This window comes from Poecilia formosa, unplaced genomic scaffold, assembly GCF_000485575.1.
Source record: "Poecilia formosa unplaced genomic scaffold, Poecilia_formosa-5.1.2 Scaffold34, whole genome shotgun sequence".
NCBI classification, from domain to species: Eukaryota; Metazoa; Chordata; class Actinopteri; order Cyprinodontiformes; family Poeciliidae; genus Poecilia; species Poecilia formosa.
Window position 1 is genome coordinate 1,796,734 of NW_006799973.1, and position 27,987 is coordinate 1,824,720.

Sequence of the window (27,987 nt, forward strand, 5' to 3'; positions counted from 1 at the left end):
TCAAAACTCCACATTTTTGAGGTTTTTCTGAATTTATTTTTTATTATCTTTACATTCGTTTGTAAACTCCAGCATTAGAAACTGAACAGTAAATGATAAAAGGCGACTCTTTCTACGGGTCCCCATTACATCACAAGGAGCTTTATAAACAAACGTTATTCCTGATGCAGCGTTTCACATATTCTGCTTTTATTTTCAACAAACACAATCCAACCACTCGCTTGCTGTGGTTGAATTATCATTTTTAACAGTTAATTTATATTCAGTGGTCTCCACTTCCTTAACAAAAACATGCCTGCATAAATATGACACTAAGAAACCTCACTCCCGTGTCGTCTATTTTTTCTTCACCGATCCCGTTTTCTTCTCAGACTTTGATTTTTTCACATCTTTCTTTCCTTTCGACAGATTCTCGTAGACGTCCTCCTTGTTCCTGGCAAAACACACACAAAAAAAAACAAAAAACGTTGATTTCTTGAGGTGTTAAAAAAGAGAGGAGCTGGAGAATACTAACAAAACAAAACGGCAAACCATTCATGAAAAAAAATAAATCAACTCTGCCGGCCAACTACTGAGAGCTCCAACTGGGTCAGTGTGGACGTAGTGTGTGTTTATAATTGGATAATTGGAACTTTGCTCACTTGTTTATGAATAACTAAGCTGCTCAGAGGTCACAAAACCCTTTTCAGTCAATTGAACAAACAAACATGGTATCTGGTTTGTTTGCACAGCAAGGAATCTTGTTTGTCACCCATTAAGCTCATCCATCCCAAACTCTCTTTTAAATGTCCAGGAACGACCCAGAAGCACCGAGGCAGGCTTAATGAAAGCGTTCGCAGTAACACCTGTTTTATCTGACCCATAGACTAAACAGTCCAGACAGAGAAAAAAAGGCTTTTCTCCTAAATCAACACTTTCAAGGTCAAATAAACTGTTTTCTTAAAGATATCTTTTATTCAGCTTTTTGGGGTTTTCTGGCTACAGTGGTAGTTTTAAATTACCTAAAGTTGGTGAAGTTATGGAAAAAGCTATTTAACTTCCCCACAAATTAACATCAGTTTGCCTCTTGGCCAAATCTCCATTGACTTCCTGTTCAAATAATGGTTCAACGATTAACAGCTCAATGTCCAAATCTTGATTCATTAAGATAGATTAAGTAGTATGTATGGAAACTTGCCTTTTGAAAACTTATGTTAAACCCTGATGGCTAGAAGCATGTTGTCAGAGTGCAGCTTCCAGAAGAGTAGATAACTGTAAACTAGCTGATGTGTATCTGTGAGCCTGCATGTAAAATGTTAACATGTGTAGATGAGAAAAAAAAATCCACTGCAGCAACAAGGTTTTTTTTAAATCACTGAAATTATTTCCACCTTCAAAATAAGTTGTTCACATAAATCATTTAGAGCTGCAGAATATAACTTTTATAAATATGTTTTTATTTTTACATTTGTTTAAATTATCACTCTCCTCCACCTACAACCTGAACTGCTACTGTCGCCTGAAAAAATCAGAGCCAGGAGGCAGGTCTCAGCACCGTCAATCAATCTCATGTACATGCTGCTAAATTTGTTAATGGTGTAAAAACAACTTACAGGAAAACAGTTTATCTGCCGTTATAGGCCATGCTAACTCGCTTGAGCTATGCTAGTAGCAGCATAGCAGAGAACAAGCTGGGAGGGGGAAGAGAGTTGGGCAGCGTCACACAAGGTTGTGATTGACAGCGTTACGACCGCCCTTCTGGCTCTGGGAGCTCAAACTTTTCACAGATTATCTGTCTCATATTAAACAGTCACCACATGTTAACAGTTTCAACAAATATATAAAATTTATTTTTTAATAAAACGTACATACTGCAGCTTTAAAGGCCTAAGTTATGTACACAGAATATGATTTTAGCATCTGTACATACCTTCACCTGCAGAACAGGTCATAAAATCTTTCTAAACCTTTGAAACTTCACATTAATACACAGATGTTTCTATAAGTGCAAATGACACATTTAAACTAGTTTAAGGCGGAAACCTTCTTTTGAACGCAACAAAAACCCAGAACTACAATTGGCCCTTCTTCCCTTGACATACAAATGAAGCAACACATTAATGTGTTTAAACAAACTACATACTCTAAAAACAAAACAAAAAAAACTGGGCACAGAGGAGCAGAGCTGGCTTGTCTAATGAAAAGCAGCTTTATGAAGGACGGGGGCGCTGTGTGAAAGATCTGAACCCATTCAAGAAAGACGGGTGTGCTCGACTGCCCACCAAGCGTTTTAGCTCGACTGTAAACTGATGCAGCTTCTTTTAACTTCTGGTTCTCATAGTTCGCAGAGGAACAGCAGCTACAGGCAAGAGGAAGTAAAAGTACTGACTGCATGTTTTACCATTGCGGACAGAGTAAGCACTGCCCCAGTTTCTGGATGAAGGACATCAACTGAAAACAGTCACATTAGTGAATATGATGCAGCAGCGTAATGAGTGGCTCTGTGTTAGAAATGAGGAGGCGTTAGAAGCTAAAGTCTGAAAAATTCTCCTCAAAATGCGCTTTTCTATTACAAGTCTTTCTTTCAAAATGACAAATGGCTTTTTTGCTGCTCAGCTTTTTGTTGCTTTCAGTGAATCCTGCAGGTGAGTAACCTAAAGAACAGCAGAGAAGTTTTTGTATTACATAATTAAAGATTCTGTCAGCTAATGTGCTTTGACAGATTATTAAGGAGGAACATTAAGACGGGCCGACTTGCTCGTGACACGTGTGCAATGAAGACAACCTGAATTTATTTAGAAATTGCAGCTACAGATGCAAAATAAATAAGCACATGTTCAAAGGGTCAGTGCTTTCATCAACATTACACTTAAAAAGTGCAAACGACATCCAGTTTGACTTAATTTAATGGTAATAAGAGGATCACAGTTTTAAAGATAATCTAAATGTACGTTTTTCAGTCAAGATTTTCTTTCCTGTCGATGAAACTATTAAATTGTATGAACTAGTGCAGCTGTTTTGGAAACAGATTGCATTCTGGGTCACAGAACCCGTCTCCTTCCAGAACGACATGATGGCTAAACGTTCGTGTTGAAACTAGCATCTCCAGTCCTCCAGTTCTACTGATGTGTGCCTCCTCCACATACCTGAACCAACACTAAATCCCCTCTTTGGCAGATTGTGTACTGAATTTGCAGGCCTGTGCTCTGGTTAGAGCCTAAAGTTGTAAATGAACCTATCAGAAGCTTACAAAGCCATGACATCATCATTTGTGTTGCTTAGGCCAAGTGATCTTAGTTTATATAAATGTCTGAATTTATAAGGAAGAAAAACAGGAAGGGTTTACACTGTTAACCTCACATATGGAGGAGAAAGAAGCTTAGACGTCCTTCTACGTGTTTGAAAATATGTGGGCGTAACTTTGAACATAGAAGATTTTATGAATGTCATGTACGAAAATATTTTTGCAATAACCTTTGTTGTTGTTTGTTTGGTAAATTTTAAATTAATTTACTGCTGTGTGACACATTTTGAATTTTTCTGGTTGCATTTTGAACCGAGTGAAGAGCGCAGACCGAATCTCCACGTATTGGTGACGTACAGATTAAAGTCACGTCTCAAATAAGTCTCTGCAGTAAGTCTCTTCAGAGACTTACTGCAGCTCACATACCTCTTTCTGTAAACATTATGTCACTATTATGCTTCCTTGAGGAGCTTAGGATAGCTCTATGGCCTATTCAAAACATGTTCATTACAGTTTTTTGCACAAAACCATTCTTAGATGATGAGATTTTAGTCTGATCAGTTCTGCCTATTTTGTGCGCCTGTTAGCTGAGCTGCTTCTCGTCCCCCCTTCCCCAATTCAACGTTTACACTCGCACATGAAAATGGCAGCAAACAGATGCGCAACTAAAGAACTGAACATCTTTAAAAAGCTGAAGTAGAGCCTTCTGCACACCAACAAGAATGCAGCAAGTTTCTGCAAGAAGTGCTTTCTGAATGTTAAGTCGACAACAAAACACCTGTCTTTTCCAGCAGCCATTGTACAGCGCATACAGCGGTAAAACCAGCTGACCAAATGTGCTGGAGCTCTTCTTTTGTTGGTAGGTGATGGCACAGTGCCTGCTGATTGTGACTTAACTTAGTAGCAAATAACAAGTGGGTAGTTGAAATCATAATGCAAGTATAAAAATTGTGCAAAATGTGAATTCTGAATAATAAATCCCCTTTAAGGTTTTAAAATGATTGTTTTCTCTACTTCTTATTACAAGCAGCATGTGTGGCATTGAAAACTGCTGCACTGTGGTTTTTAAAAAGAAGAAGAAAAGACCATATCAAAGTCCAGCTGCAGGCTCCCCTGCTGTTCCCCCACACAGTCTGCAGCTCAGCTCCTCCCACCAGCAGCAAACCTCAGCCTAAACACGCTCTGTCACGTTTTTAAATAAAACGGGGAGGCAGTGTGACATTTAGAGGACTGGTGTGAATGCTTTAAAGCCACTTGCTTCACTCACTTTGACACCTTCCTGCTGGCTGGCTGGTGTTTGAGCTGCAGATTTCCATACTCGGTGTCGGTTTCCTGAGGAAGAGACAAACATGGGTGTTTCACACACGTCCGTTACAGAATTAGTCAAACACAGAGAGGCTGCACCGCGGCTTCTGAATCTGTGGTCGATTGTTTTGTCTCAGTGGGTCAACGTTCAGCTCTTCTGATTGCGTATCGCTGTGCTGGCAGCGAACCAGTCGGCTCACGTAGAGGATGAAGGGGAGCGTTATCGCTCCTCCGTCCAGCTGTCTCACCTTTGAGGCGCTCTCTTTGGCCTTGGTGGTCTGTATGTACTCGGAAACAGCCAGGTAGATGAACTTATACTGAGCCTCGGTCTGCACCATGCCAGAGCGCTGCTCTCGCACCATCTGTATGTATTTGGGGATGTCTATGTCGCAGTCCAGACCTGCAGGAAAATCAAGGCGTCAGTCAGGAAGACAGTGAGACAAAATAAATAAACTGAAACGAGGATTATTTCCACTCTTTCTTTTTTTTACCTAGAGTATCAATAGTTTCGAGGATCATATCAATCACCACGATGGTACCCGTCCGACCGATTCCAGCACTGCACAGATTTACAGAGAGAAAAAAAAAATACTGAATGAAATGTGAATGCAACTGAGGAGAAAATGAAAATCAATACTTTATCTGATAACATGACAGAAATATCAGTCTGATATCGGCTACCTTTTACCAGTAACTGATATGAGCTTGATGTAATAATCAAACTGGAATGGAAGTGAATTTAGATTTATCTAAATGGTTCTCTCATCTTGTTAGAGTATTTTTAAAGTGAACATAAAAAAACTACAGTGCAAGCGACATTTAATATTTTAAATGTGGAGTATTTTACATCTATTCAGGGAAATACATTAGTTACACTTTATTTCCAGACTGTAAAAAGGAACCCTGTGCTGTGACTAAAACTTGATTACAACTAATAAAGTTAGAGGTGTTTGGATACATCAGTTAGTTAAAATGTTTTGATCAGGAGTCACTGATAAATGTTTTAACAGATGTAACCCAACATTTCACACCAAACGCGCTGCATTCATGAAAAACTCTTCTGATGCTTCATGTTTGACCCGCGTGCACTTTGAATCCAGACGCTTGACATTTTGCTCTACACCTAAGCGTTTTGTGGGTCAGGTTTACGTTTAAAGTCCATCTGGAGGCGATTTTGACACGTCAAAATCGCCTCCAGCCGCTGTTGTTCGTTGCCAGCCTATTTGTCAGGTGCGTTGGATGCGTTGGACGTGTCAAACGCTCCAAACTCTTCAAATTACGCTGCACTAGACACATGAAACGCGACGTGCCCTCAATGCGCCCTCAACTCGACCTCGACACGCCTCCACTTAGACTTTGAATGTAAACCAAACGCGCCTCAAAACGCGCTTGGTGTGAACGCATCTTAAGGTTCTAACTTTTCCCAACTTTGGTGATCTCCACATTGCTCATTTTGTTGATTTGCAGATCAACTCTTTAGCTGAGTAAGCACGTAAAGTCACGCTACATGCTGACAAAAATATATATAAAGTCATTATCACAACCTAAAACAGCCTAGTACCAGTGATTCTTGAGAATAGGGACAAAACAGGTCATATGGATAAAGCATGAAATTTGAATAAAATATACACAAAATATATTTTTTTCAAATATCTAACTAAACTAACCTGGGTCATGTGAGCACAACAATGTATATTTTTCTTTTTTTTGCTGAATATTTTTTTATTTTAAACATTGTAGTCGGTGGATGATGCCTGTAACAGCCCTTGTCCAGGATCAGAACTCAACACATTCTTATAGTTTAAAACAATTAAAGAAATACTAAAATTATATATTATGACAATTAAGTATAAGTAGACATATAAATAATTATAAAAGTATCGATAAATTGAATTAAAAATAATTTTTAGATATTTTCCAAGTCCGTTGAAATTTGTCCTTAGTTTTTGTCAACACCGTCAGAAATGAAAAGAATGTAAAAAAATCAGGCATTATTGGGGGCACCAGAACTTCTGAGGACCCCATGACGTTGTCTTTTCTCTTCCTTTGCTAGGAGGGCTAGTTAGCTCCGGTTAGCTTAAGTTATTCTTTAGTTTTTTCTTCTGTTTTATTCCTAAGTTGTTTGTCACAACCATGATGTGTCAACTCCATAACTGACAATTTACAAAACTTTGATGAAATTTTGCGAAATAAAAGCTTAATTTTGGTAAACTGTAAAGATTTCATGGACCTGACGAGCTACAATATGGCCTCCTTCAGAATAACATCCTATAAATTGAGGTAGTTTGGCATTTCGTCAACTCCGTCAGATGTCAACTCCGTCAGAGTTTTTCTGACTCTTTCAGTGAAATTGTTGTCAAATCTCACTTAATTGTGCAACTAATTCATTTTAATGTATTTTACATGAATTGCATTACTTCACATGTACCAAGTTTTTCATTTTACTCACTAGTTTGTCACCACCTTCAGTTCTGTGTCAACTCCGTCATGCACTGTCAACTCCATCAGATGGACTTTTTCTTGTTTTTTGTTTTAAATAATATTTATTTTATTTCTTGAGAAGCATTTGTCTGTAAATTGAGTAAAAATATCACTAATGGGGTATTTTAAAAATCATTTTAGATTTATTTTTGTCAGATGGTGATGACAAAGTTTTGGGTCAGGTCGATTAAAAATGTAATTTTTTTTTAAAAATTCGCAACTGGGAGCCTGTACCTTAGCATCTTCATATTTTCTAAACATTATTTGTCATATTTGCATACATAAGGTTGAGAAATAATTAAAAAAAAAATATGGGAAAATTAAAACCCATTTTGTCCCTATTCTCAAGAATCACTGTTTTTACGGTTTCTTTTGCTTTTTTGCAGCTGCACATAGCTGTACTGTTTTTCAATAAAATCTTCATGCTGTTGATTAGATGAATATGATACATTTTCCCAGTGGCTAGACAGACGTCTCCTAATCTGGGATCTATATCTGCTGTGAATTTAAAGCAGAAAAACATGATGACCCTTTATTTATTGCAAGTCATAGTGCTAATGCAAAATTCACCAGAATTGCCGCATGTTTTCCTAATAGTTTGCAGCCCTAATTCTAAGGCAATTCTTTCAATAAACACATTTTTTTCTGTGCTGCAAAATGAAACTGGCCTCAAATCCTATAGAAAACAAACTCCAAGACTTATAGCCGTACCAATCATAATCCCGGAAAAATGTTCTTCTTAATCTTAAAGCATTACCTGTTAGCGCAGGATTATGAAGCATGTGCTTTGCAACAAAACATGACGCCACGCTACGCTTTCGGGGTTTAGCCGGTGGGTACCTGCAGTGGATGATCATGGGGCCGGCATCGGGGTAGTCGGCCTGTTTAGCGTTGACTTGTGTGAGGAAGCTGAGGACGCCGCCCGGCTGCTGGGGGACGCCGTGGTCCGGCCAGCTGAGGTACTGGTAGTGCCAAATGGGACGGGAGAGCTTGGGCTGCGGATAAGACAAATAAAAAAGTCAGAATACAAAAAGAAACTAAAGATACGGTGTTAGAGGTTTGAAAGTTCATTCCTTCTGCTACTTTTACCATTATTAGTAAACGGTCATTGTTATTCTACCATCCTAATTAACATCATTAGTGTTTTTATTTATTTTATTTGTTATGTAACTCAGGTTATGCAGTATATTATTTGGTGTACATTGGCAAGGAGTTGGTAAATATTCTGATGCTAGTTGTCATTTTTACTATTATTATCGTGGGTCAGTTTGTAATTATCTTGTTTTATATAAAATAACTTATTTGTTGGTTCTTTAGCATATAAATTTAACAGGAATATAAACACCACGACGTAATTACTGAGTCGGTAGGCGACACATTTAATTTAATTGGGATGAAACAAACGTTCACTTTCAAACAGAAAAGTAGCGGTAAGCTAATTATTTTGTTCATACATGTGCTCTACTGGTGACTTGCATTATTTGTTTTTACAAACCACTTTTAAATAAATAAATAAATAAATAAATAAATACAAATACAAAATACCTGGTTCACAGGAGCAATATGCAAAAGTCGGACTTTGTAGTCCGTAGCTTCCAACTCCGACTCGCAGGAAACCACGTAGGCGCCGACCTCCTTGGGTTCTTGGCAATCAGGCCAGTATGGCACACATTTATTCTGCACAACGTTAGAGAGAACAAACACGTTTGCCAACGTTTCATTTGCTTCTTCTGCACTTCAGAAGTTCAAAGTTGTCACAAACATTTCATGACAATTACTAGATTTTAGCACCTTCCTCTTTTCATTCATGAACTATTAACTACCCCGGAACTTTTTTCCAACTCAGTCACATTAAAACCACAAACTTCACTGTATGTTATTGGGATTTCATGTAGCAAACTATCACAAAGGGTATAACTGTGAAATAGAAAAGAAATTACACTTGGATTTTTTTTAAACACAAATAAAATCTGAAAAGTGTGGCATGCACTTATGTTTAGCCTCACTCCCTTAATTTTCAAGTTTACAGATTTTGATTCTGAATTTAGCTTTTGCTCTGGTTGTGTGTTTAGTGTCTGTGTTGCCCATCCATCCATCTTTCCATCAACTCTGATCAACTTATCAACTTCTGCTGAAGAAAACTAGCCACACAGCATGCTGCTGCCACCGCCGTGTTTCACTGTGGTATATTCAGGGAGACGTGGTGTTCCATGTGTTTGCTACGTTTTACAATATAAACATGTGAGGTCATCTCAGAGTAGCTTTATTTATGCTGAGACTAAACTGCACAAAGTTTAATAATGAAGTAGTTGGTGAAGCAAATTGATTGCACTCGAGTTTATTTAGGGCCTTCAGAGTAAAGGACGTCTTCCCCCTTCGTCATTTTGAAACAAGAAAATGACAAAATGTATAAAAGCGTAGAGAGAGTAATTACTTTCCCACTGTATTCATGGTTTTCTTTCTATCTAAACTATAATAACTTATTCTTCTAATTAATCCTAATAACTTCTGTTTATCAGTCCAAATGTTTTTAATGATGCTTAATGAGAAGTTTGGCATAGTTTTTGATACCCACCCGGCCTTTCTCAACCTCTCGCGTCGTCATGACGATCACATGCGTTTTCTCTTGCCACACCATCTGCCAGAAGTCGTTCACAGTTGTTGCTAGGCAACCCTGGGTGGCGATGTAAACTTTCTGTCCTCCGGCCTCCCAGAGTTTGTCCTGCAAAGACGGATCAGAGAATCAACGCACAAACAAAGCAACGAGCCCGGTGCCGTTTGCCTTCGAGTCGGCAGCGACTTACTTTCACGTAGTTGGCGTTTATGTAATCTGAGCCGACAACGTTGGGATCAGCGTTCTGCAGGATGACTCTGGTGTCGTTGACTTGCGAGAGGAAACAAACGGCGTGAGGAAACGGAGTAATTGGTCGCATTCAGCGGCAGACTGCGTGGATCTTATTTACAGAATCAAACTCACATGGAAGGATGTTCTTGTATCTGTTTTTGCTCTTGTTCTCTGGTCTTTGACCTTCCTCTCTGCTCTTCTTCACCTTCGCCTCCATCTTCTGGAGAGCCTGTCGGCACAAGAAGTCACACAACTACGTTTAATATCAAAATTTAACATTAACCAGGTCAGATTTACACAAAAACAGAAATGCAACAAAGACGCAGCTTTACATTAAAGCCACCAGATTTTAAGCCAGTGGAATAAAATGGGCGGGATGGGAGGGATTAAACTACATTTACTAATATGGATTATTTCTACTCTATGCTGCTTCATAAGTATACTAAGCAACATTTCACAATTAAATATTGTTTTAAGTAAAATAAAATATTACTGCAATAATAATACATTTATGTTAATATTTACAGCTTGTTTACATTAACATAAACCATTATTTAATAACATTAATAACAATAAATTAGTTATTCTTAATATTTTATAATACATTCAGCACATTCACAGTAACTACTGCCATTATTTTTTTCCCAAGTGGGAGTTATGGGTGTTATCTCTACTACTACAATAATATTTGCAATATTTATGCAATAACCTGACGCAGGTTGAGACATACAGCAGTTTGATCGTTTCAGCAGAAAAGCCATGTGTTTGTTAATTAAGCTAAGTGATTTTAAACACATGTTCAAGGCAATGGATGAGCATCTTTTGATAGTTGTCCAGGTTTGTAATATTTTATTTAGAAATAAAAATATAAAATATATATGAAATATAAAAATGAAAACTCTAAACTTTTGCTTATAGATGAATAAAGCTATTTAATAAAAATAGGTGAGACTCTTGCAGTTTCTCACCAGTAAAACCCAACATAAAATCTGACTTTAATTTAAAAAGTCAGATTAAAAAGTCACTGCAACTCTCATGCAGTGTCACCTTTACCCAAATCATCTTACAAACATATATTTTTGTTTAAATTACTCATTTCAGCTTAAATGTTGGTCTGATAAGGCCGAAGTAGTCCTGAGTCCGTTTGAGTTTCTTCAGCTTCTCCAGCATTTGAGGCAGATTTTTTTGTTTGTTTTTTGGATGTTTCAGAAAAAAAAAAAAAAAAACCTTCGGCATGATGTGCAGTGTCAAAAAAAAAGAGGAAATTTAACAAGAAGAAGACAAAAGAAGAAGTGTGAGGCCATAAACCTTACAGCAGACAAGCAGCATCTGAAAGAGGTGATCTTATGAAACATTAAAAATTCTTGTAAACTTTTGACACGAGATCTGAACGATTTTTTTTTTTAATTAATGTTCTGGCAAAAACTCTTTAGCTTTGAATGTTATTGCAGAAAGAAAGTCTTTGTGACAGGCTGCTAGGAACAAAGGCATCAAAACTAAAATTTAAGGCTTTCTGTTTATTTGTTCTTGTTGTGGAGCTTAGCAACAAAAACTCCCCTCTAAAATAATGATAAAATGGGTGAGAAACCTGCCGGAAATACTTTGAGAGTGTAGAGGAAAATTCAGTAGACACCTTGAAAGATTAAAAAACTCCGAAGCAAAGAATGAAGAAATAAGAGAAAGTTGATATAATCTAAAATATAAAAGTCAAAAGATGCACCGTTTACATCTAAACCTTACATATTTTAATGAAGTCTTATTTGACTAATGTCTCTGAATGTTTCCTCCACTATTACCATGAAGTAACATTAATATGTGTGTAAATGACACGTGGTTGGTGGGTAATCTGAAACATCCTAATTTTAGTTTCCAGTTGTGAACTCTTGTTGCTTCTCTCAGAGTTTATGCTTCGTAAAATGAAGTTTGGTAACGCTCGCAGGTCAGAATAGCCATGTTTAGTAGCAACAGTGAGTTCATTTGCTAAAAATACATTCAGTTAAATCAGAAATGAAAAAGATGTCACTCATTTCACAAACCCTGCCGTTAACTCTGATCACAAATTGCTGACATCGTATGTCATCGTAAGCCCGTTAAGGCTGTAAAAATAAAAAAAAACGAGGCTCATCTTGTATATTACCCCCCACAAGAGAGTCGCACACAATGTCTGCCCTAGTTTCTGCCCTGTAATAATGAAGTGAAAGTAGAAACGCTGATGGAAAGTTTCTGAAAAGGCGACTGGTGTTTATTTTAATTTGGCCCACTTCAGGAGGTTCCTGTGTTTCACCCGTTAAAGAAGAAAAAAACCAAACACCAAATCGTTGATATAAATACAACTTAGGCCAGATTAATCTCACATCGAATTCTTCCCAGAAGCCAGCTTTGCTCTTTTCCCCTTCGCCCTCGAGCGGCTTGTCTGAGGTGAGGTCCAACTGCTTCACTCGGCTGTCGATGTCTGACGCGATCACCCTGGTGGAGAAGTAGGGCTGCAGGAAGAAGAAAAAGGACACGAGATCAAAGACACGCTAATGAAAGCGCCACACCACACCCCTTAAAGGCCAAATGCAAATGTGTGAGTTAATTTTTCCTATCCGTGTGGCCACGCTGTGAGCTGCGTTGCACACTCACTGCAGTTTCATAAACAAGTCAGACCTGTCTGAGATGGACCCAGTTTCCAGAAATCTCCTCGATGCCTTTGCGCTTGTAAAAATCCACCAGATCTGTCAGCGTGTCGAACATGTCTGAGCCTCCGACCGTGTACCGGTCATTCTGCACAAATCACAAAGAATTACACCGTTAATGTGTACTTGATCAAACATCAATTAAATAAACCTCATACAGATGAAGAAATGATTCAAAGAAAAGCCATGCAATTAAAATATCAAGTAATTAACGTTAAACAAACTATGCAAGGAGTATTTTTGACCTACAGCCATAAAACTGTAATACTGGACATAAAAACTTGACTCACTAACAACTCCAGTTTTCACTTTTTAAGACTTCGTTGTATTTATTTAAAATGTTAGTTAAGCTCAATTTCAGATGCTGTAACACCTTCAAACAAGAGATTTCATCAGTAATTATAGAAGAGTTTGAGTCAAATGCAGATTTTATACCAAACCTTGTTAAAAATTCTACATTTTCAAGAGAAATTTGTTGGTTGTAAATAAGATAAATTCCCACTGCCATGCCTCAATGCCTACTGTAGTTTAATTTTTTCAAACTGTGTTTCATGAAGATTTTATGCAAAAAGTAGCATAAAAGTAGTAAGTGGAGAGAATAAATCATTTAAAACTTTTTTCACACAAATAAAACTTTAAAAAAATGCACCATGCATGTTTATTCAACCCGCTTTAGCACAGTAACCCTAGATTAAAATCCAGTCATGCAGTCAAATGCCTTTAAAAGTTACACCAGTGAGATGCACAACTGTTCTGCAAAGGCATAAAATAGCCAGTAATCTAAAAACAGCAAACCTTCCAAGACATGGCCTTTTGTATCAACATTTTTAGTATAATTTTTTAATATAAATTTTTGATTAATATTTTCCCTCTAGCCAAATATTAATTGTTGGTGTGTTTTTGTTGTGACTTGCTGTAAAATTAATTGCCCATTGGGACAGAAATAAAGGTCTGAATCTGATTCTCTTACAAATGGTTTAACTGACAGGCAAGGACGAAGGGCAGAAAACACAGAAGCAGCCAAAAGGCCGTCGGTAACTCTGGAGGAGCTGCAGAGACCCGAAGCTCCGACAGGAGAATCTGGTCGATACCACAAGCCATGCAGGGGACACAACAAACACGTAGAAGACAGTTCTGTGGTCAGAAGAGACCAAAATGGAACGTTCTGTCTGACAAGCAAAAATGACACTGCACATAACGTGATGAAACAGAGCAGTGGCAGCATCATGCTGTGGGGACACTTTTCTTCAGCTGGTGTGAGTAGAAGTGGAAATGCATGGAGCTAAATGAAGGGCCGTTCTGGAAGAAAACCGGACTGGATCGAAACACACAGCTCTGCACATACAGTCGGTAGTTTATAATTTATTCATGAAAAATTTCCCATCATGATAATAATTTAGATTTAATGTCAAGAAAAATGTCAGTCAATGATGGTAAATAAAAAAAATTATATATATATATAATTATAATTATAATACATATAAATATGTATATAATATATATAATGCACGCCACACTTTTCAGGTAATTGTAAAAAAAAACAACAAAAAAAACATTATAAAGCCATGCAGGGGACACAACAAACACGTGGAAGTCATCTTTCAACGACACAATTGAGCACTACTTTGTGTGGGTGTGAAACAGAAAATCCAAATAAAACACATTGAAGTTTGTGGCTACAGCATGAAAAACCGTGAAAAGGTTTTAGAGATGTAAATACTTTGGCAATTCCCTGTCAGTGCATGGTGCCACATTCATCTGCTGCTTTTAACAGAAGCAAGCTCAGAGGATTAGAGCGCGATGGACCGGTGAAACTGCACCTGATCTGAGCTGCAAGCTTCTTAAAAATCACCTTTAAGAGCCTTAAGAGATCGTTTCCTCCGTAGCGCTGCACAGGAACAATAGCTTCCATTTAAACAGGCTAAATAGTGAATTCAGTGAGCTAAAAATGAAATCGCAACAGCAGATGATGACTTTGGAAGTGATTATTTACAAATTTCTTCTCATTTCTGCTTCCATAGAAATCAACACCTAATGAGGCCAGGAAATGGTTTCCTTTTCTTGACTTTTTACAGAAAGTTATTTTTAATACTTTAGCAGCCACAGAGAACAGATGGTCAACACCTGACAGTTGAATTAGGAACAAAAATCTGTTATTGCATAAGACAGGGAAATGAAATTGTATTTTAGCCCTCTCTGCACAACTCTGGGAATAACCCTCAGTATTGCTGCATGATGCGAGTCGGTTTTACGCCCTCCTATTTCTGTTTAGACACAGAAGAAGAAAAAAGACACACCTGGCACATTATCTTGATGTGAGAGACCCTCTTCGATCCGTTTTTGCTTATTTCATCCGTCAGGACAGAGAGGACGAAGTCTCCGGGTTTGGACAGCGACTCTCTGACCAGGAAGGTGCCCGGCTCGTCTCGGGCGGTGAGCAGCTTCTCTGCGTTTGGGCCAGACAGGTGACCATGGTACCACCTGAGGGGGAGGCAGAGGCACACTCATGATTCACATTTAAAATCTCTGGGGTAAATTAGTCGCGTTTGTGGTAAAGTTTCACAGCCTCATCCTGAGAAGACAAAGGCTGCAGCAGCTCTGGCCAAGGTGAGAAAACACCCGTGAATTTCACGGGTGTTGACTTTTTTAGATTAACCATCTAAAAAACATCTTTTTTAGATTAACCATCTAAAAAAGTCAGCGTTTTAACAAAGAAAGTTTAACTCTAACAAAATTTTAAAAGTTAGAAACCAATTGCAAACTTCCACAGGGACAAAATGACTAATGAGCGCCTGAGGAAGTGAGTTTTAGGACATTACTTTTGTGATTACCCTCGCAGTAACCATGGCAACACATTTATTAAATCAATTCCCTTCAGGATCTAAAGCTTTATAAAGACAGGGTGGGTATAGAGGTACAAGTTATTGATTAATGAGTTAATCTAAAGTTTAACCATTAATTGATAAGCCGCTGTTGTCTTAAAAACCGGAGTTTTCTCTTGTATCAACAGGACCAACCGTCCCCGTAACATAAACGGCTACATTTTTCACAATATGCTAAAGCTACTCCGCCATGCAGCACCTCGGCTGAATAAACGCTAATAAAATTAAACTTAAAGGAGCTGTCCACTGTTGACATTTCAACACAGAACCGCATAAAGAGCATTTTTTCCATGCTACACCGGGCTCTGAACCGTTTTTCTTTCCCCTTCTGGTAGGCGCCGCCATCTTTATTCCTGAATAAAGTGGCTCCGCTTAAGGAGCGGCGCACTCTGCTGGATGGCAGCAGAACTACAAAATAAAATGAAGGTCTAAAAGGATATTATTGGTTAATCGACTGTAAGTAATTTAATGTAATAAACCATTAATGATGAAAATTATGACTTTCTCTCAGATTTAAATGCATCAAGATAAAAGATGAGCTAAACTGCACATGCAAAACCTGAAATGTAGTTCCTCACACAAAAAAAGTTTCTGCAAACATCATGTTATGTCTTACTTTATTAGTCTATCTGACAGATACATTAGTTCATCACGATGCAAATTATCCAAATGCACAGCCCACATTTTTGCCACATTCTGGCTTCAGTGGTAGCTGTCCAAAATGCTAAAAGCTTCTTTTTTTTTCAGTTTCCTCCATCATGCCAAATAATAGCCTGTGTATGTCTTATAATTTTCTGCCGAGGTGTCCTATAATATCAAAATAGATTTAATGACATAATGCTGCCTACGCTGCAGTTCATTTCTGCCTCTTTGACCTTCAGAGGAAATCAAAGAAGAACAATCCTTAATCAAAATGTGACCTGAAATCTTGCACCGCCAAATATAACTTTTTTTAACCAGTGTGAAATTTCACAGAAGAGCTTTATTTCCTCTGCTGCACCACAAGTCCACACTAACGAAAACTTACTGGCACCATCTGAGACTTGACGTGGTATCTGAGTGTATGTTCTTTGCTCAGGTCCAAACTTGCAGCTCCTGCATGGGGAACTTCTGCTCAGTGATGTTATATGCTTATGTGAAGGCACATCTATCTTTATTTTCCCACTTCTTTAGCTTTTTGTGCAGCTTTTATGCAGGATAATCTCACGTTACCCAAGTGTTGATGTTCTTGTTCAGTGTTTAAAAGAAATAAAATTATTTTAGGTTAGGCAAGTCTGCTTTACCTCAAAATAAATGTCAACTAGGTTTGACGCAAACTGATAAAACACACGTTCACCGTTTTTACAGTATTTAAATGAATTTAATGATACTGATGAGATACCTACAATGTCTCTTTCTTTTTAAAGTAAACTGACTTTACCATCTGTTTTGCTTATTTTCGTTAGCCAGTACAAATAAAAAATGGTAAAGAAGAAATGTAAGAATGTAAATTTGAGGTTTTAAGTATTTTTGCGCATGCTTTGCATTGGGATGGGCTTTAATTTAGCATTCACAATGCACAGCATGTTGTTTTGAGTGCAAGTGGTCAGATGAAAATTATTTTAGAACCTGGCAAAGGTTACATCATCCAGGAACCCCTGGAACTGATCGAGGGTGTACTTACTTTTAAGCTTCGCTGTGTTCTTTGAGGCCAGGATATTTCCTCTGTGTTTGTTTTGCAGGCAGGGTAAACCACATTCTTTGTTTCACAAAGTCAGTTGTATAAATAACATTCCCACACTCTCAACAGTGAAATTACATTATATTTTTAGTTCCCTGAGAGGTTATGTAAGATGAAGACTAAATTTGTGTGGCAGGGTGAGGCTGTCGACTGGACATATTAAGTGAAATGCATGCTCTGAGTCTTGCATGTATTTTTATTCTGCAAGCTTTCTGTGAGAAAAGTTTATTATTATTTTTAGATTTCCCAGCCTCCTACAGACTCACAGGTGAGAAAAAGTCGAGGTTGTGACTCTTGTGCTAAGGTCAGCCATCGGTGCGTTCAAGGCTCTGCAGTGGTGTGGATCACTGCATCATGGATTGAGTATGACACTTTAAATCTGAAGCACTTATAAAATCAATTAAGAAAAACGAGCGTCTGAATTACAACAGCATGTGCAGCTGCTATAACCAGGTTGGATTTATTTTTGTCCGTAACTCTGCCGTGTATTTTTGAGTTCATGAATGTACAAATGCAGCTTGAGTCTGACTTAATTTTAGGCACAGTTCTCGATTTCTTTTTCTAAACTTCCTGCATTGCGGTCGGAAAATTTCTGATGACAGATTTCGTGGCTGAACAGGACAGAGTATTTTTAGCCTGCCCCCTTTCGATATGTTACATCCACTAATGCCCCTCCCTTTGCTTACCTTCTGCAGTAAATTAAGCTGCCTCTCGTTTTCTACTTAATTCTGTGCAAGCTTCAATTTTGTCTTTTTGCTTTTCCAGCTTGGAAAATTCTTCCAGATGAAATAAGATTCAAGAACCGCGTGCAACAACGCTCCAAAAAACCTCTTCTCATGCAGCTCTGCAGAAGCTGCAAACTAGCCTGATGCAGATCTCTTATATTAGTAACCAAAGTCAAATCTTTCTTAATGAGTTCACATCTTTTTGTCCTGATATTTTTTATATCAGGACAAGCGCACTGCAAGGTAACGTGAGGAAATGCATGCAGGCACACTTTTCTGAAACAACAGAAAGTTTGCGTTAGATGAGGAAGATAGCGAGTAAGCAAGAACATGATGGAGTGTGCAATAGAGGAAGGCAAGCAAGCGGGGTCTGGCCATTGCTTTCAAAAGTGTCAAAACTTAAAGTTTCCAACCGCAGAAACAAAAGGGAAGTTAGACAACTGTCAGAAAGAGAGAGAGAGAAGGATGAGGAGGGGTGGGGCGGTTAGAGGGCACAGCTTCCAGCTCGCAGTTGATTTTCACAAAATGCAGCAGAAACTAGTGTCCTTCACTCAGACTTAGCTGGACATCGGCATGCTTCATAAGAGCAGCTCCGTGTTTCCAGGTGGAAGGAAAACCTCCACCTCCAGCTGCAACATCATCGATTTATGTGCATTCTGCGCAAAAAACGCAAATACTGGTGCAAAGCTTAGCTAAGAATGCTTTAAAATGAACCTTGTAAAGGAGATCGTTGACCTCAAGGAGTTTTCTCCTGGCTAAATTAATGTTGCAGAGCGTTTCAATAAGGCGCCACTGCAGCAGGAAGAATCGTCTAGCACGCATGCAGACGTGAATTATCTGTATCATCTAGAGGCTATATTTAGCAACAGGCGCTAATGAGAGTTTTTCCGATAATAAAACAACTGAATAAAGGGCATTACTTGAAAATCTTACTGTATAATCCTGTTTCAGTTCAGCTTAAAGAGGTGCCAACACATTCAAACGTCTCGGTTATTACAGATGGGTTTGAGTCAACTACTGACATTCTTGATTTTATGCCAAACCTTGATAAAGCTGCTCTATTTTCAAGACAAATTAGCTGGTTGAAAATAAACATCTAGCTTTAAACTCCTACTGTAGTTTTGTCAAAGAGTTATGAAACATTGTTTCATCAGTAAGAACTACAGTATTTAAGAAATAGCAAAGAATAAACAAATGTGCAAATTTAGGACGCCACCAAGGACTTTGAATGGAAAGTCTGAGTTCATAAACGCCCTGAAAATAAAAAGAATAATAATTCAAGACTTTTTAATGCCTTGCAGAAACTGGTAAATTAATTCAAGAGCACAACACATAAACTGAATATGTCGTAGAAAGTTAAATTAAAAATATTATTGCTTTATTTGGCTACTCAAATTCTTGTGAAATCTCCTCTTCAAGTGAAAAGAAATGCGTATATGTTCACAGCTCAGTCACAGTCCTTTTCAATAATCATGATTTTATCAAGGATTTTATCTTTAATCTGCCATATAAATTAAAGACAGACTAATAATTTAAGAATTATTTAACCAAATCATCCAAAGAAAGACTTTAGTGTATATTTTTTAAAAAAAAGTATGTTTTCACAGTTTGCTTTGTTCAATTTAAATATAAAACTGAAAGCTAAAGAAAAGCACTAAAGTTCATTTCAGAAACAGCTTCCTATGAAAACTGGCACTTAGGAAAAAGTGAACTGAAATAAAATTTGCAGCATACTTAAAATAATAACATATTTTAGTAATAGCAACGTTTTAAAGACAATTTATTGCAACTTTTATTTCTGGGATGATGATATTTCCTGCCACTGGTAATAACTATGGTAATACTTAAAATAAAAAAAACAAATAGAAGCCTGTGGGCGGAAACCAAACGAAGAAATAAATTTCGGTCTCAATCTAACTTCCTTTGCTCATAATTTCCATCGTTCTGTAGATTAATCGCATGCAAAATGTATAAAATGTAGATAAAATACAATTAATTCAATTTATCAATTAAAAAATAGTAAAGAATTTCACCCGTATGACATTAATACTGTTATTCTGAAATAACCAGGGCAGAACAATACTTTAGCTGAAATTTAACCTAAAAACAGAAAGATTCCAGCTTTCTTGAACAAATTAAATGCACCAGTTTCTTCATTTGCATTTCCCTGAGCTGCTCTAACCAGCTCTGACTCAAAAATTTATTTTGCTTATTGTCACTTAAGACCAATATCTCACCATCAGTCACAAAGTTTTCACAAAGGAACTAAAACTAGAACCCCACAATTAAAACTTTCTTTTTGCCATCACCCACAGGGTTTGGTTAGACCCAAACAAAGACGTGACAAAGACGATCACATTTCCCAAAAACGCAAGAACCGACAGGCGAGTTTCCTCAACGCGAAATCAAGTTTCTGATTCGTCCCGAGGTGAAAAAATGAAGCCAGACGTAGCTGTCAAAATGTCAAATTTATATTTAGTTTTTAGATGGATGCATTTTATTCGTTCTGAGGTTTTTATCCTTCTAAAGTGTCATTAAAGTTAGCAGAAAAGCAGGAAAATATGAAAACATGGATCTACATAGATTTTGTTCAGGATCTTTTTTAAAATCCTGAACAAAAATGCAACTAAACCGTGAGAAACTGAAGGTAGAAAAACAAGATGTTGAACAGATGTAGATATATTGGAGGAATAAACATCCAAGATTTAATTTTTTAATTTGTTTTAGTATTTAAAAGATAATAAATCATTCTGACGATCTTAAAAAAAAGATTCCTGCTGTAGGACAGCATGAAAAATAAATACAGATCTAATTTAAACTTTGGAAGAACATCTCAGGTCAAATCTTTTCCATCTATTTCACAGGAGTGAAAAAGCAGACAAAACGTTTTGAAATATAAGTCCATCTTCATAAATTAGAATATCACCGATAATAAATCTATTCACGTAATTCTGTCATAATAAACTCATATATAGGTAAATATGTCACACACAGAGATTTCAAGTGTGTATTTGATGATTGTGGTTTAGAGTTTATTAAAATGTAATTAGAAATTGACACCAGAAGCATTTTTTATCAGAGATTTTATGTTCTCGCCACTTTTGGGAAAGTTAGTGGAAGGAAAAAATGAGGCAGAAAAAAGTGCATTGAGGATTACGACGGATGTTTCCAGAAGATGAGCTACGTTACATGATTAAAGACATCAGGAATGTTTCATCTGGGCTGCAGAGAAAAGTAACTGGACTTTCTGCTCAGAGGTCCAAAGTCCTGCTTTCAGATGAGATTTTAGTTTGAATTTCATGTCTGGAAGTGAAGTGGAGAGACAAATGTTTCTAGAATTTAGGTTTTCACAGTCAGAGATGATTTGTTCTGGTCCAGTGTGGTTTTCGAGGTTCACAGTCGACGTCTACCAGGAAACTTCAGAGCACTTTGTACTTCCTTCTGCTAAAAGGTTTTATGGAGACCTGATTTCATTTCCCAGCAGGACCTGCCCACGACGCCAAAGGTACCAAAACTTGACCCGACCTCGACCCCGCTGATAATCCGTGAGCCCAGAGAGAAGTGAGAGGCACCAGAATAATAATCCAGATTACTAAAGAAACCTGGGCTGGTCGTCTCCATGCTACGCTGCTCTGATGCAGTAATTCATGCCAAAGTTTCAAATAAAAATGAAATTTTTATTTAAAAATTTTTAGTAAATGTAATTTTTTTGAGAGCAGCAGCAACATTAACAGATAAAAACACTTTAAATAATTTAATCTGTGTTCAATTTTGAGTTGAGTTTATGAAATAATCTAATCTAAATTTATTGAGTTGCACCTGTTAATAAGCAATAAATCATTGATAAATCAAAATTAACTCAATAATTTCCACTTGCATGATTTGTCATTTTTCTCTTTTTCTACTGAAAACTGGTTGATAAAAAGTCTTCAGTCTGGTGCCTTGGACTCAATTATCCCTTTTACTGAATGACTATTTTGTTTAAAGACATTTAATAATTAATTTTATTTGTTGTTTTGTTTATTTATTTAAAACATCTTCCAGTTCCAGCGTTAAATATTGATTAGAATTTAAATTTTATTGATCTTTGAGAATGTGCTTCTGCTTTATTATTACGCCTTTACCATTACATGACTTAAAAATGGTCTCAAAACAACAATATTATCGCTTATCGCAATAACTTCTGGGACAGTTTATCGCCCAGCTAAACTTGATGCCATGACAGGACTGTGTTTTCGCTGAATTATGTCGCCGATTATCTCTTGTTTCTTCTAATCCAGCAAACAGAACCAGATGTAGGAATAAATGCGCTGCAGCTCTTAAAGGTGGGCGTTTTATTACTGACTCACACTGTGATCAACAAAGATGCTGCAACACCTCAAATTTCCTTAAATGAGAGCTTATCCCCCGGAGGAAAAGACTGAATGAACATTAAAGAAACAGACAAATGACGCTTTTTGTCCTTGCAACATAACGGCTGCTGGAGGAAATGTAGCTGGTCACGGCGGACTATTTTTAGCCTAACCACCTAACCAAACGTCGTCTCAGCTAACCCGAAAGTGAAGGTGGAGACCCCACCAAAAAGGCCAACAGACAAAATGAGTCAAACACCGACTGCTGCTGCAGGCGCTGGACATCAAGGACACCACCGGGACCAGATATTGGTAATGAAAAAGCGGATTGGTGCATCCCTACATGAGATATATGAACGGACACGTCCAATACAGAGTCATGCCTTGTGAAAGCTTATTCTGCATGACTATATATATGCAAATGAATAAGTAAGGGAGGTCAGACCTTTCTGTGGTCGGGTCGGAGGAGTTCACGGGATATTTGAGCTCGATGATCGTCCCGTCTTTGTCCTGAAGGATGCCGTTCTCTGCAGTGTAATAATCCACCAGCTCCGACAGGGTGGCGAACTTCTCCCCGCCGTACAGGTCGTAGTAGTCTCCTGTGTTTTGGATGCGGATGTGGGTGACCTGTTCACTCACCCTGAAGAAAGAAAACCAGTCAAAAAACTAAACGCCTAAAGGAAAGGAAAGTGAGAAAGTTTTTCCAGCTCGTCAGGGTTTAATCTGGCATTTTTCACATCAGATAAAACTGAATTGATATGTTCAAATGGTAAAAGACACTTCAAGAAATTGCAAAAACGCCAAATTTGTCCAAATATTTGGTCTAGTTTCTACTGCAAATATCTTAGTTCACCTGAAATAAGACAAAACTAACTTACAAGTAGATATTCAGCAAAATATGGGAGATTGCTTTAAGTGAATAATTCCATAATATTGATAAAAAAGCAATAGTTCTGCTGGAAGATTATTTCACTTTTAAAAATACATTTACCCATGTTATAAGTCTAACACAAATTATATTTATAAGATCCAGTTAATTCTAATTCATCATCTAGTTACAGTCAGAGTTATCAATTTTATTGATCTGTAATACAAATTGGTAAAAATGTGTTTCAGGATTCCAAATCAGCTGCGTTTTTTACACTAACTTTGCGGAAATCATTGGTTTAAACATTCATCCTGCCGACAGGTTGTCCACTTTAAAATGCAAAGCGTGCACATGTTTCTATGTGTGGCTATTTATTTCACCTCAAATTCTCCTCAACATGCAAAAAAGTCCCAAATAATGAAACCAACGTTATTACTGAATGACCAAGTTTACTCCTGGCGCCTCTAGGAAACCTCCAACAACTTTTCTGTGGCGAAATGTGTCTGAAGCAGCGAAAGGCGCATTAATGAATCACCTGTTAGAGGGGAAAGCTCTACAACAGAGGATAATTTTACAATCAGTGAAACCCGGCTGAGTCTAAAGGGCAAAGGCTTCACAACGTCTGACATGCGGACAGCAGATTTATCAGCAATAGTTTCCCCTTTTAGAAACCTGCATCGCGAAGAATTTTATTTTTAGCCTTTCTCCGTCACATGACGTCCACACATTCATTAAATATCTCCACTTTTATTGTATTCAGCGACGTTTAAAGTCTACAGAGGAAATTAGGAAGTACATAAAGCAGCTGCGAGCGTAAAATCAGGATCCACAGGAGAGCGGCGGAGCTCAGTAAGCCCAGTTAGTACCTGACGGACAGGGAGAAATCGCCCACATTTTTCTTGCTGGGTCGAGCCAGAAAGCTGCCATGGATGCCTCGAGACTTCAGGATCTCCTCGGCCTGCAGACCAGTGATGTCTCTGTGGAACCACCTGCATCACATGCAGTGAGAGACAGAAAGCAAAAAAAAAGGGAGCATTTGTCTCCGATAAGAATGAAGAGGTTTAGACAACCAACCAACCATGGTTGTCAGCACCATTATACCACAAGACAGAGATTAAATAACAGACCCACAAGAACGGCTTGGTCGCTTTCTGAACATGAACTACAATAACTAAAACTAAGTATAAAACCAATGCTCTGATCAGATTAGGTTACTATAATCACATTTTGTGTTTTTGCTATTTTGCTCTTCATTCAGCATCGACTCCAACAGAAACATCCTCGTTGTAGAGAAAATGTTTTATTCTTTCTGCTAACTCTGAATCAGAAACACTTTTGATTATGAAACAATTTCAACATGTAAATTACATCAGCAGCTTCACTGAATTATGTTAAGAAAGATGAAGTTACGGCAATTCACTAGACCTCCCATCTAACATCCGTAACCCAGAAATCTGGCACGAAAGCTGAGCTCAGAAACATGAAAATGCAGCATATAAATATGTTCTTTTTAAATCAAAAACTTCATTTAAAGTGTTTGTGGCTGTGGTGTGAATGAGCCACAAATAAAAAGAAAACCAACCCGGTCGCTCAATTAATTTTGGGTCAGGTAGCATTTTAACCAGCTACCGTTTGCCGGTTTTCCTCATTTTTGAAAGAGATACTGATTCCTGAGATATTTTTCTTTTAACTTAATGCATCATGTAAGCCAGCTTTATTCTGCGTTTAACAGCAACATTAAAGCACAGATTACACAATTTAAACTTTAAAATTGTCTTTTACACAGAAACAAGAGATTCAAAGAACTCAAATCTTGAGGATACACAGATTTTAAACTTTAAAGCCTCCTTTTCGTCTAAAGCAGAGTGTTTCGCACAAAAAGTCTTGAGAAATCACATGATAGAGGAACAGAGCAGAGTCGGTGAACGTCTGGCGAAAGACGAGAAGGAGGAATGGAAACAGAGAAGTTGTCATCAAGCAAACACAAAAGAGACACGACCAGAGATGACTAACGGAGCGTTACAGAGTCCGGCGCAGGCTTTGACTCACCGAACCATGTTGTCTCCTCACTTTTTCTGGGACGAGAGAGAACAAGAGTCACTTGTACCTGTGCCACACGTGCAAACTCAAAAGCACAAGCCTTTTCTCTTTCCTTTTAGATCCTTAATCTCACAAAAACAGAGTAAAGACTAACTTTTTAGCTACTTCCTCTCTCCTTGTGCACTTTAATACGAGTTCTCCCTTTCTTGCACATCTGCTGCCGCAGACGCTAACCAGAAGACTTACACGTACGTCTTGCCACCTAACATCAAAACTGTCGCATCTATCTCTCGCTTTATTGCATCACATTCAAAAAACACTAATAAATGTTCCTCCTCTCAGCACCTTCCTGCAGTCTGACCTCTTCCTACCTCGACCCAGCGCCAACCAGAAGCAGGTAAACACTTACTCTTCTCAGCTGCTCCTGAAAACAACTGTCACTCGCCGGGACGTTCACACAGTATACGTCTGTCTCTTCCCCCTTCTGCGTCGTTCGCTCTCTTCCTTCCTTTTTACGTCTCCTTTCACAAAATAGTGAAAGCAACACAGGAACAAAAATAGCTGACAGGCCGGAATTCCTCCAGCAGATAGAGACGCAGCTTTTTTCTCTTCTTCTTCTCGCTCTTGTCTCTCGTTTCTTCTCGTTTCTTAATGACGACCACAACAAGACCTCATCGAATCTCAGAGCAGAGAAGGTTTCGGCTCCATCACTGGAGTTTCCTGTGCAGATCCATTCACTGGTGGATCCACCAGCTACTCCATCGTGCTTCACAGAAGTTCAGAAGTGAAAAAACTCTGACGTTTTCGTGTCTCAACCTTCCCACCTGTCTGCCACTGCTGCCGTTTATCCTTTACTTCCAGGTGTGTATGACTGTGTGTGCATGTAACACACAAAGGTCAGAGTCACTTCCTCATTTGCGATCTGACCCCCCCGTGCAAAGCGCGCCTGTGTGGGTGTGTTTGAGCTGCCAAAGTATTTGCAGGGGTAAACATTTCATCAAAATTAGTCATTTTGTACAGGATAATAGAAAAGGCTTCCTCGTAAAGCATCACAAACAAACAGTCTGCGTTTAATCCACTAATAGTTTCCATCCACATCCACGTTGAACCAGTTCCTCAGAGCCAACTTTAAAACTTTCAGAGTGACGAATTGTGGAGGAATACACATAAAGCACGGAGCGCTCCTCCCTGCCCCCAACGCGCGCTAGCACATTTTAGCACACATGCAGCCCTGCAGGTGTCGTCGTGGTTAACGCCGGCTGCTTGCATTTTATTCCTCTCATTTCACTGTGGCGCTCTGCAACAGTTATAAAGCTGCTTTGACTTTTTATCCCTCCTCCAGACACACACACACACACACACACACACATACACGCACACACACGTGCAGCGCTCATTCTGGTTGAGTTGTTGCAGCCGCAGAGTGACAACAACAATGTTTCCCCCGATTGTTTGGTCAATGCTCTGAGCGTTGCAACACATGAAGCTGCAGCAGAGCACCAGATTGTTGCCGCTTGCAGGAGTTTGATGCAGGTTTGCTTCTAATGCTCACACTGATTACACAACTTCTTCCGCGCATGAAGCCGTTCAGTTGTGTTCCTCTTTAGTGTATTAGCTGGTTAAAACCCGTCGACGATCCTTATCTGAGCACGTCTAGCATCAAACATGCACGTAACCATTTGACTATTTACTGGTAATGATGTGCGAAAAGATTTAAAAGTTTTATCAAACTCCATAGTCTGACTTTTATCATCTATAAATTCAACCAGAAATGTTTGGACATTTATTCAGTAGGGGAAAAAATACCTAATTAATGGATTTTTTTTCATCGGAGTTACAATAGTTTGTAATAAGCAAATATTTTCAATGAAATAAACGTAACTGAGGGACTTCAGCAATTTTACAGGGTTATTATAAATGTATTATTGTTAAATGTAATGTTATTATAAAAGGAAGGAAGGAAGGAAGGAAGGAAGGAAGGAAGGAAGGAAGGAAGGAAGGAAGGAAGGAACGAAGGAACGAAGGAAGGTGAGGAACGAAGGAAGATGAGGAAGGAGAGATGAAAAGAAAAAATGACAAGCAAGGAAGGAAGGATGGATATGAGGAGGAACGGCAGAAAGAAACTTAAAAAGACAAAGAAAGAAGGAACGAAAAATCTAGAAAATCGACTTTAGTTTAAATTTTATTGCTTTCTGAGTCTGACCCAAAGTGAAACAATTTCACATCAATTTCTCAGAGATTTTTTATCATCATCTTTGATCAAATGTAAAGCTGTTTGACCGTCAACGTATCGGTGTGATTTCATGTTTTAGATCCGTTTATCTTTTACTTTAAAACCAAAAGCTCAAAACAAAATGAGTAAATTTAAAAAAGCAAACTAAAAGCTAAGTGGTTTCACGTTTTTTCTCGTCTAATGAAATAACTTTTTACCAGCGTTCAATCAATAAGTCACATGTCTGAGACAATTTCCCAACAAACCACCAGATTCAACAACAGAAAAAAAAGAAAAGCAGCAAAGTGGAAAACAAGTGAAAGCAGGAGAAAAAAATTACAGCATCTTGTTGGAAATAAAAACAAAGGCATCGGTAAAATGTAAAACACTCACCCACAAGACATTGCTGGGGCTCCTGTTGGGATCTGCGCAGCGTTGGGTTTGTCCCAATCAGGAAGTGACGGCTGGAAATCAAGGTTTGAGTGAAAACTGTCATGGATTTTTCCATTCGCAGTTTATTTCCCCTCTTCTTCCTTTCTCCATTTTCTGGTGACTGATCAACAAGCAGCCCGACTCCAGCCAACAAGTCTTCCTACGATAAGCTATCAAAGCCACGCCGCCCTTCCCACCCTGTAATTTACTATAATTCTTCCTAA

At 38.2% G+C, this 27,987-nt stretch overlaps 1 protein-coding gene across 3 annotated transcripts; it reads right to left on the minus strand.

Annotated features, from left to right (window-relative positions):
- Window positions 1–13: 13 nt before the first annotated feature.
- On the minus strand, window positions 14–27,980 carry ptpn6 (protein tyrosine phosphatase non-receptor type 6). 3 transcript variants are annotated; one of them, XM_007550136.2, is made up of 16 exons: window positions 25,529–26,871; window positions 25,129–25,154; window positions 23,946–24,068; window positions 22,657–22,851; window positions 14,830–15,013; window positions 12,504–12,620; window positions 12,209–12,337; window positions 9,987–10,083; window positions 9,814–9,893; window positions 9,585–9,731; window positions 8,555–8,686; window positions 7,850–8,004; window positions 5,020–5,087; window positions 4,777–4,928; window positions 4,491–4,555; window positions 14–433 (listed from the first exon to the last, which is right to left on the minus strand). In XM_007550136.2, exons 2-16 carry the CDS (start codon window positions 25,134–25,136, stop codon window positions 337–339), a joined length of 1,749 nt encoding a protein of 582 aa, XP_007550198.1. In that variant the 5' UTR covers window positions 25,137–25,154; window positions 25,529–26,871; the 3' UTR covers window positions 14–336. The 3 variants fall into 3 exon arrangements, with proteins under 3 accessions (XP_007550198.1, XP_016525950.1, XP_007550196.1); XM_016670464.1 differs by having other exon boundaries at window positions 25,491–26,871; XM_007550134.2 differs by lacking the exons at window positions 25,129–25,154; window positions 25,529–26,871 and adding an exon at window positions 27,725–27,980.
- Between the last annotated feature and the right edge of the window lie 7 nt (window positions 27,981–27,987).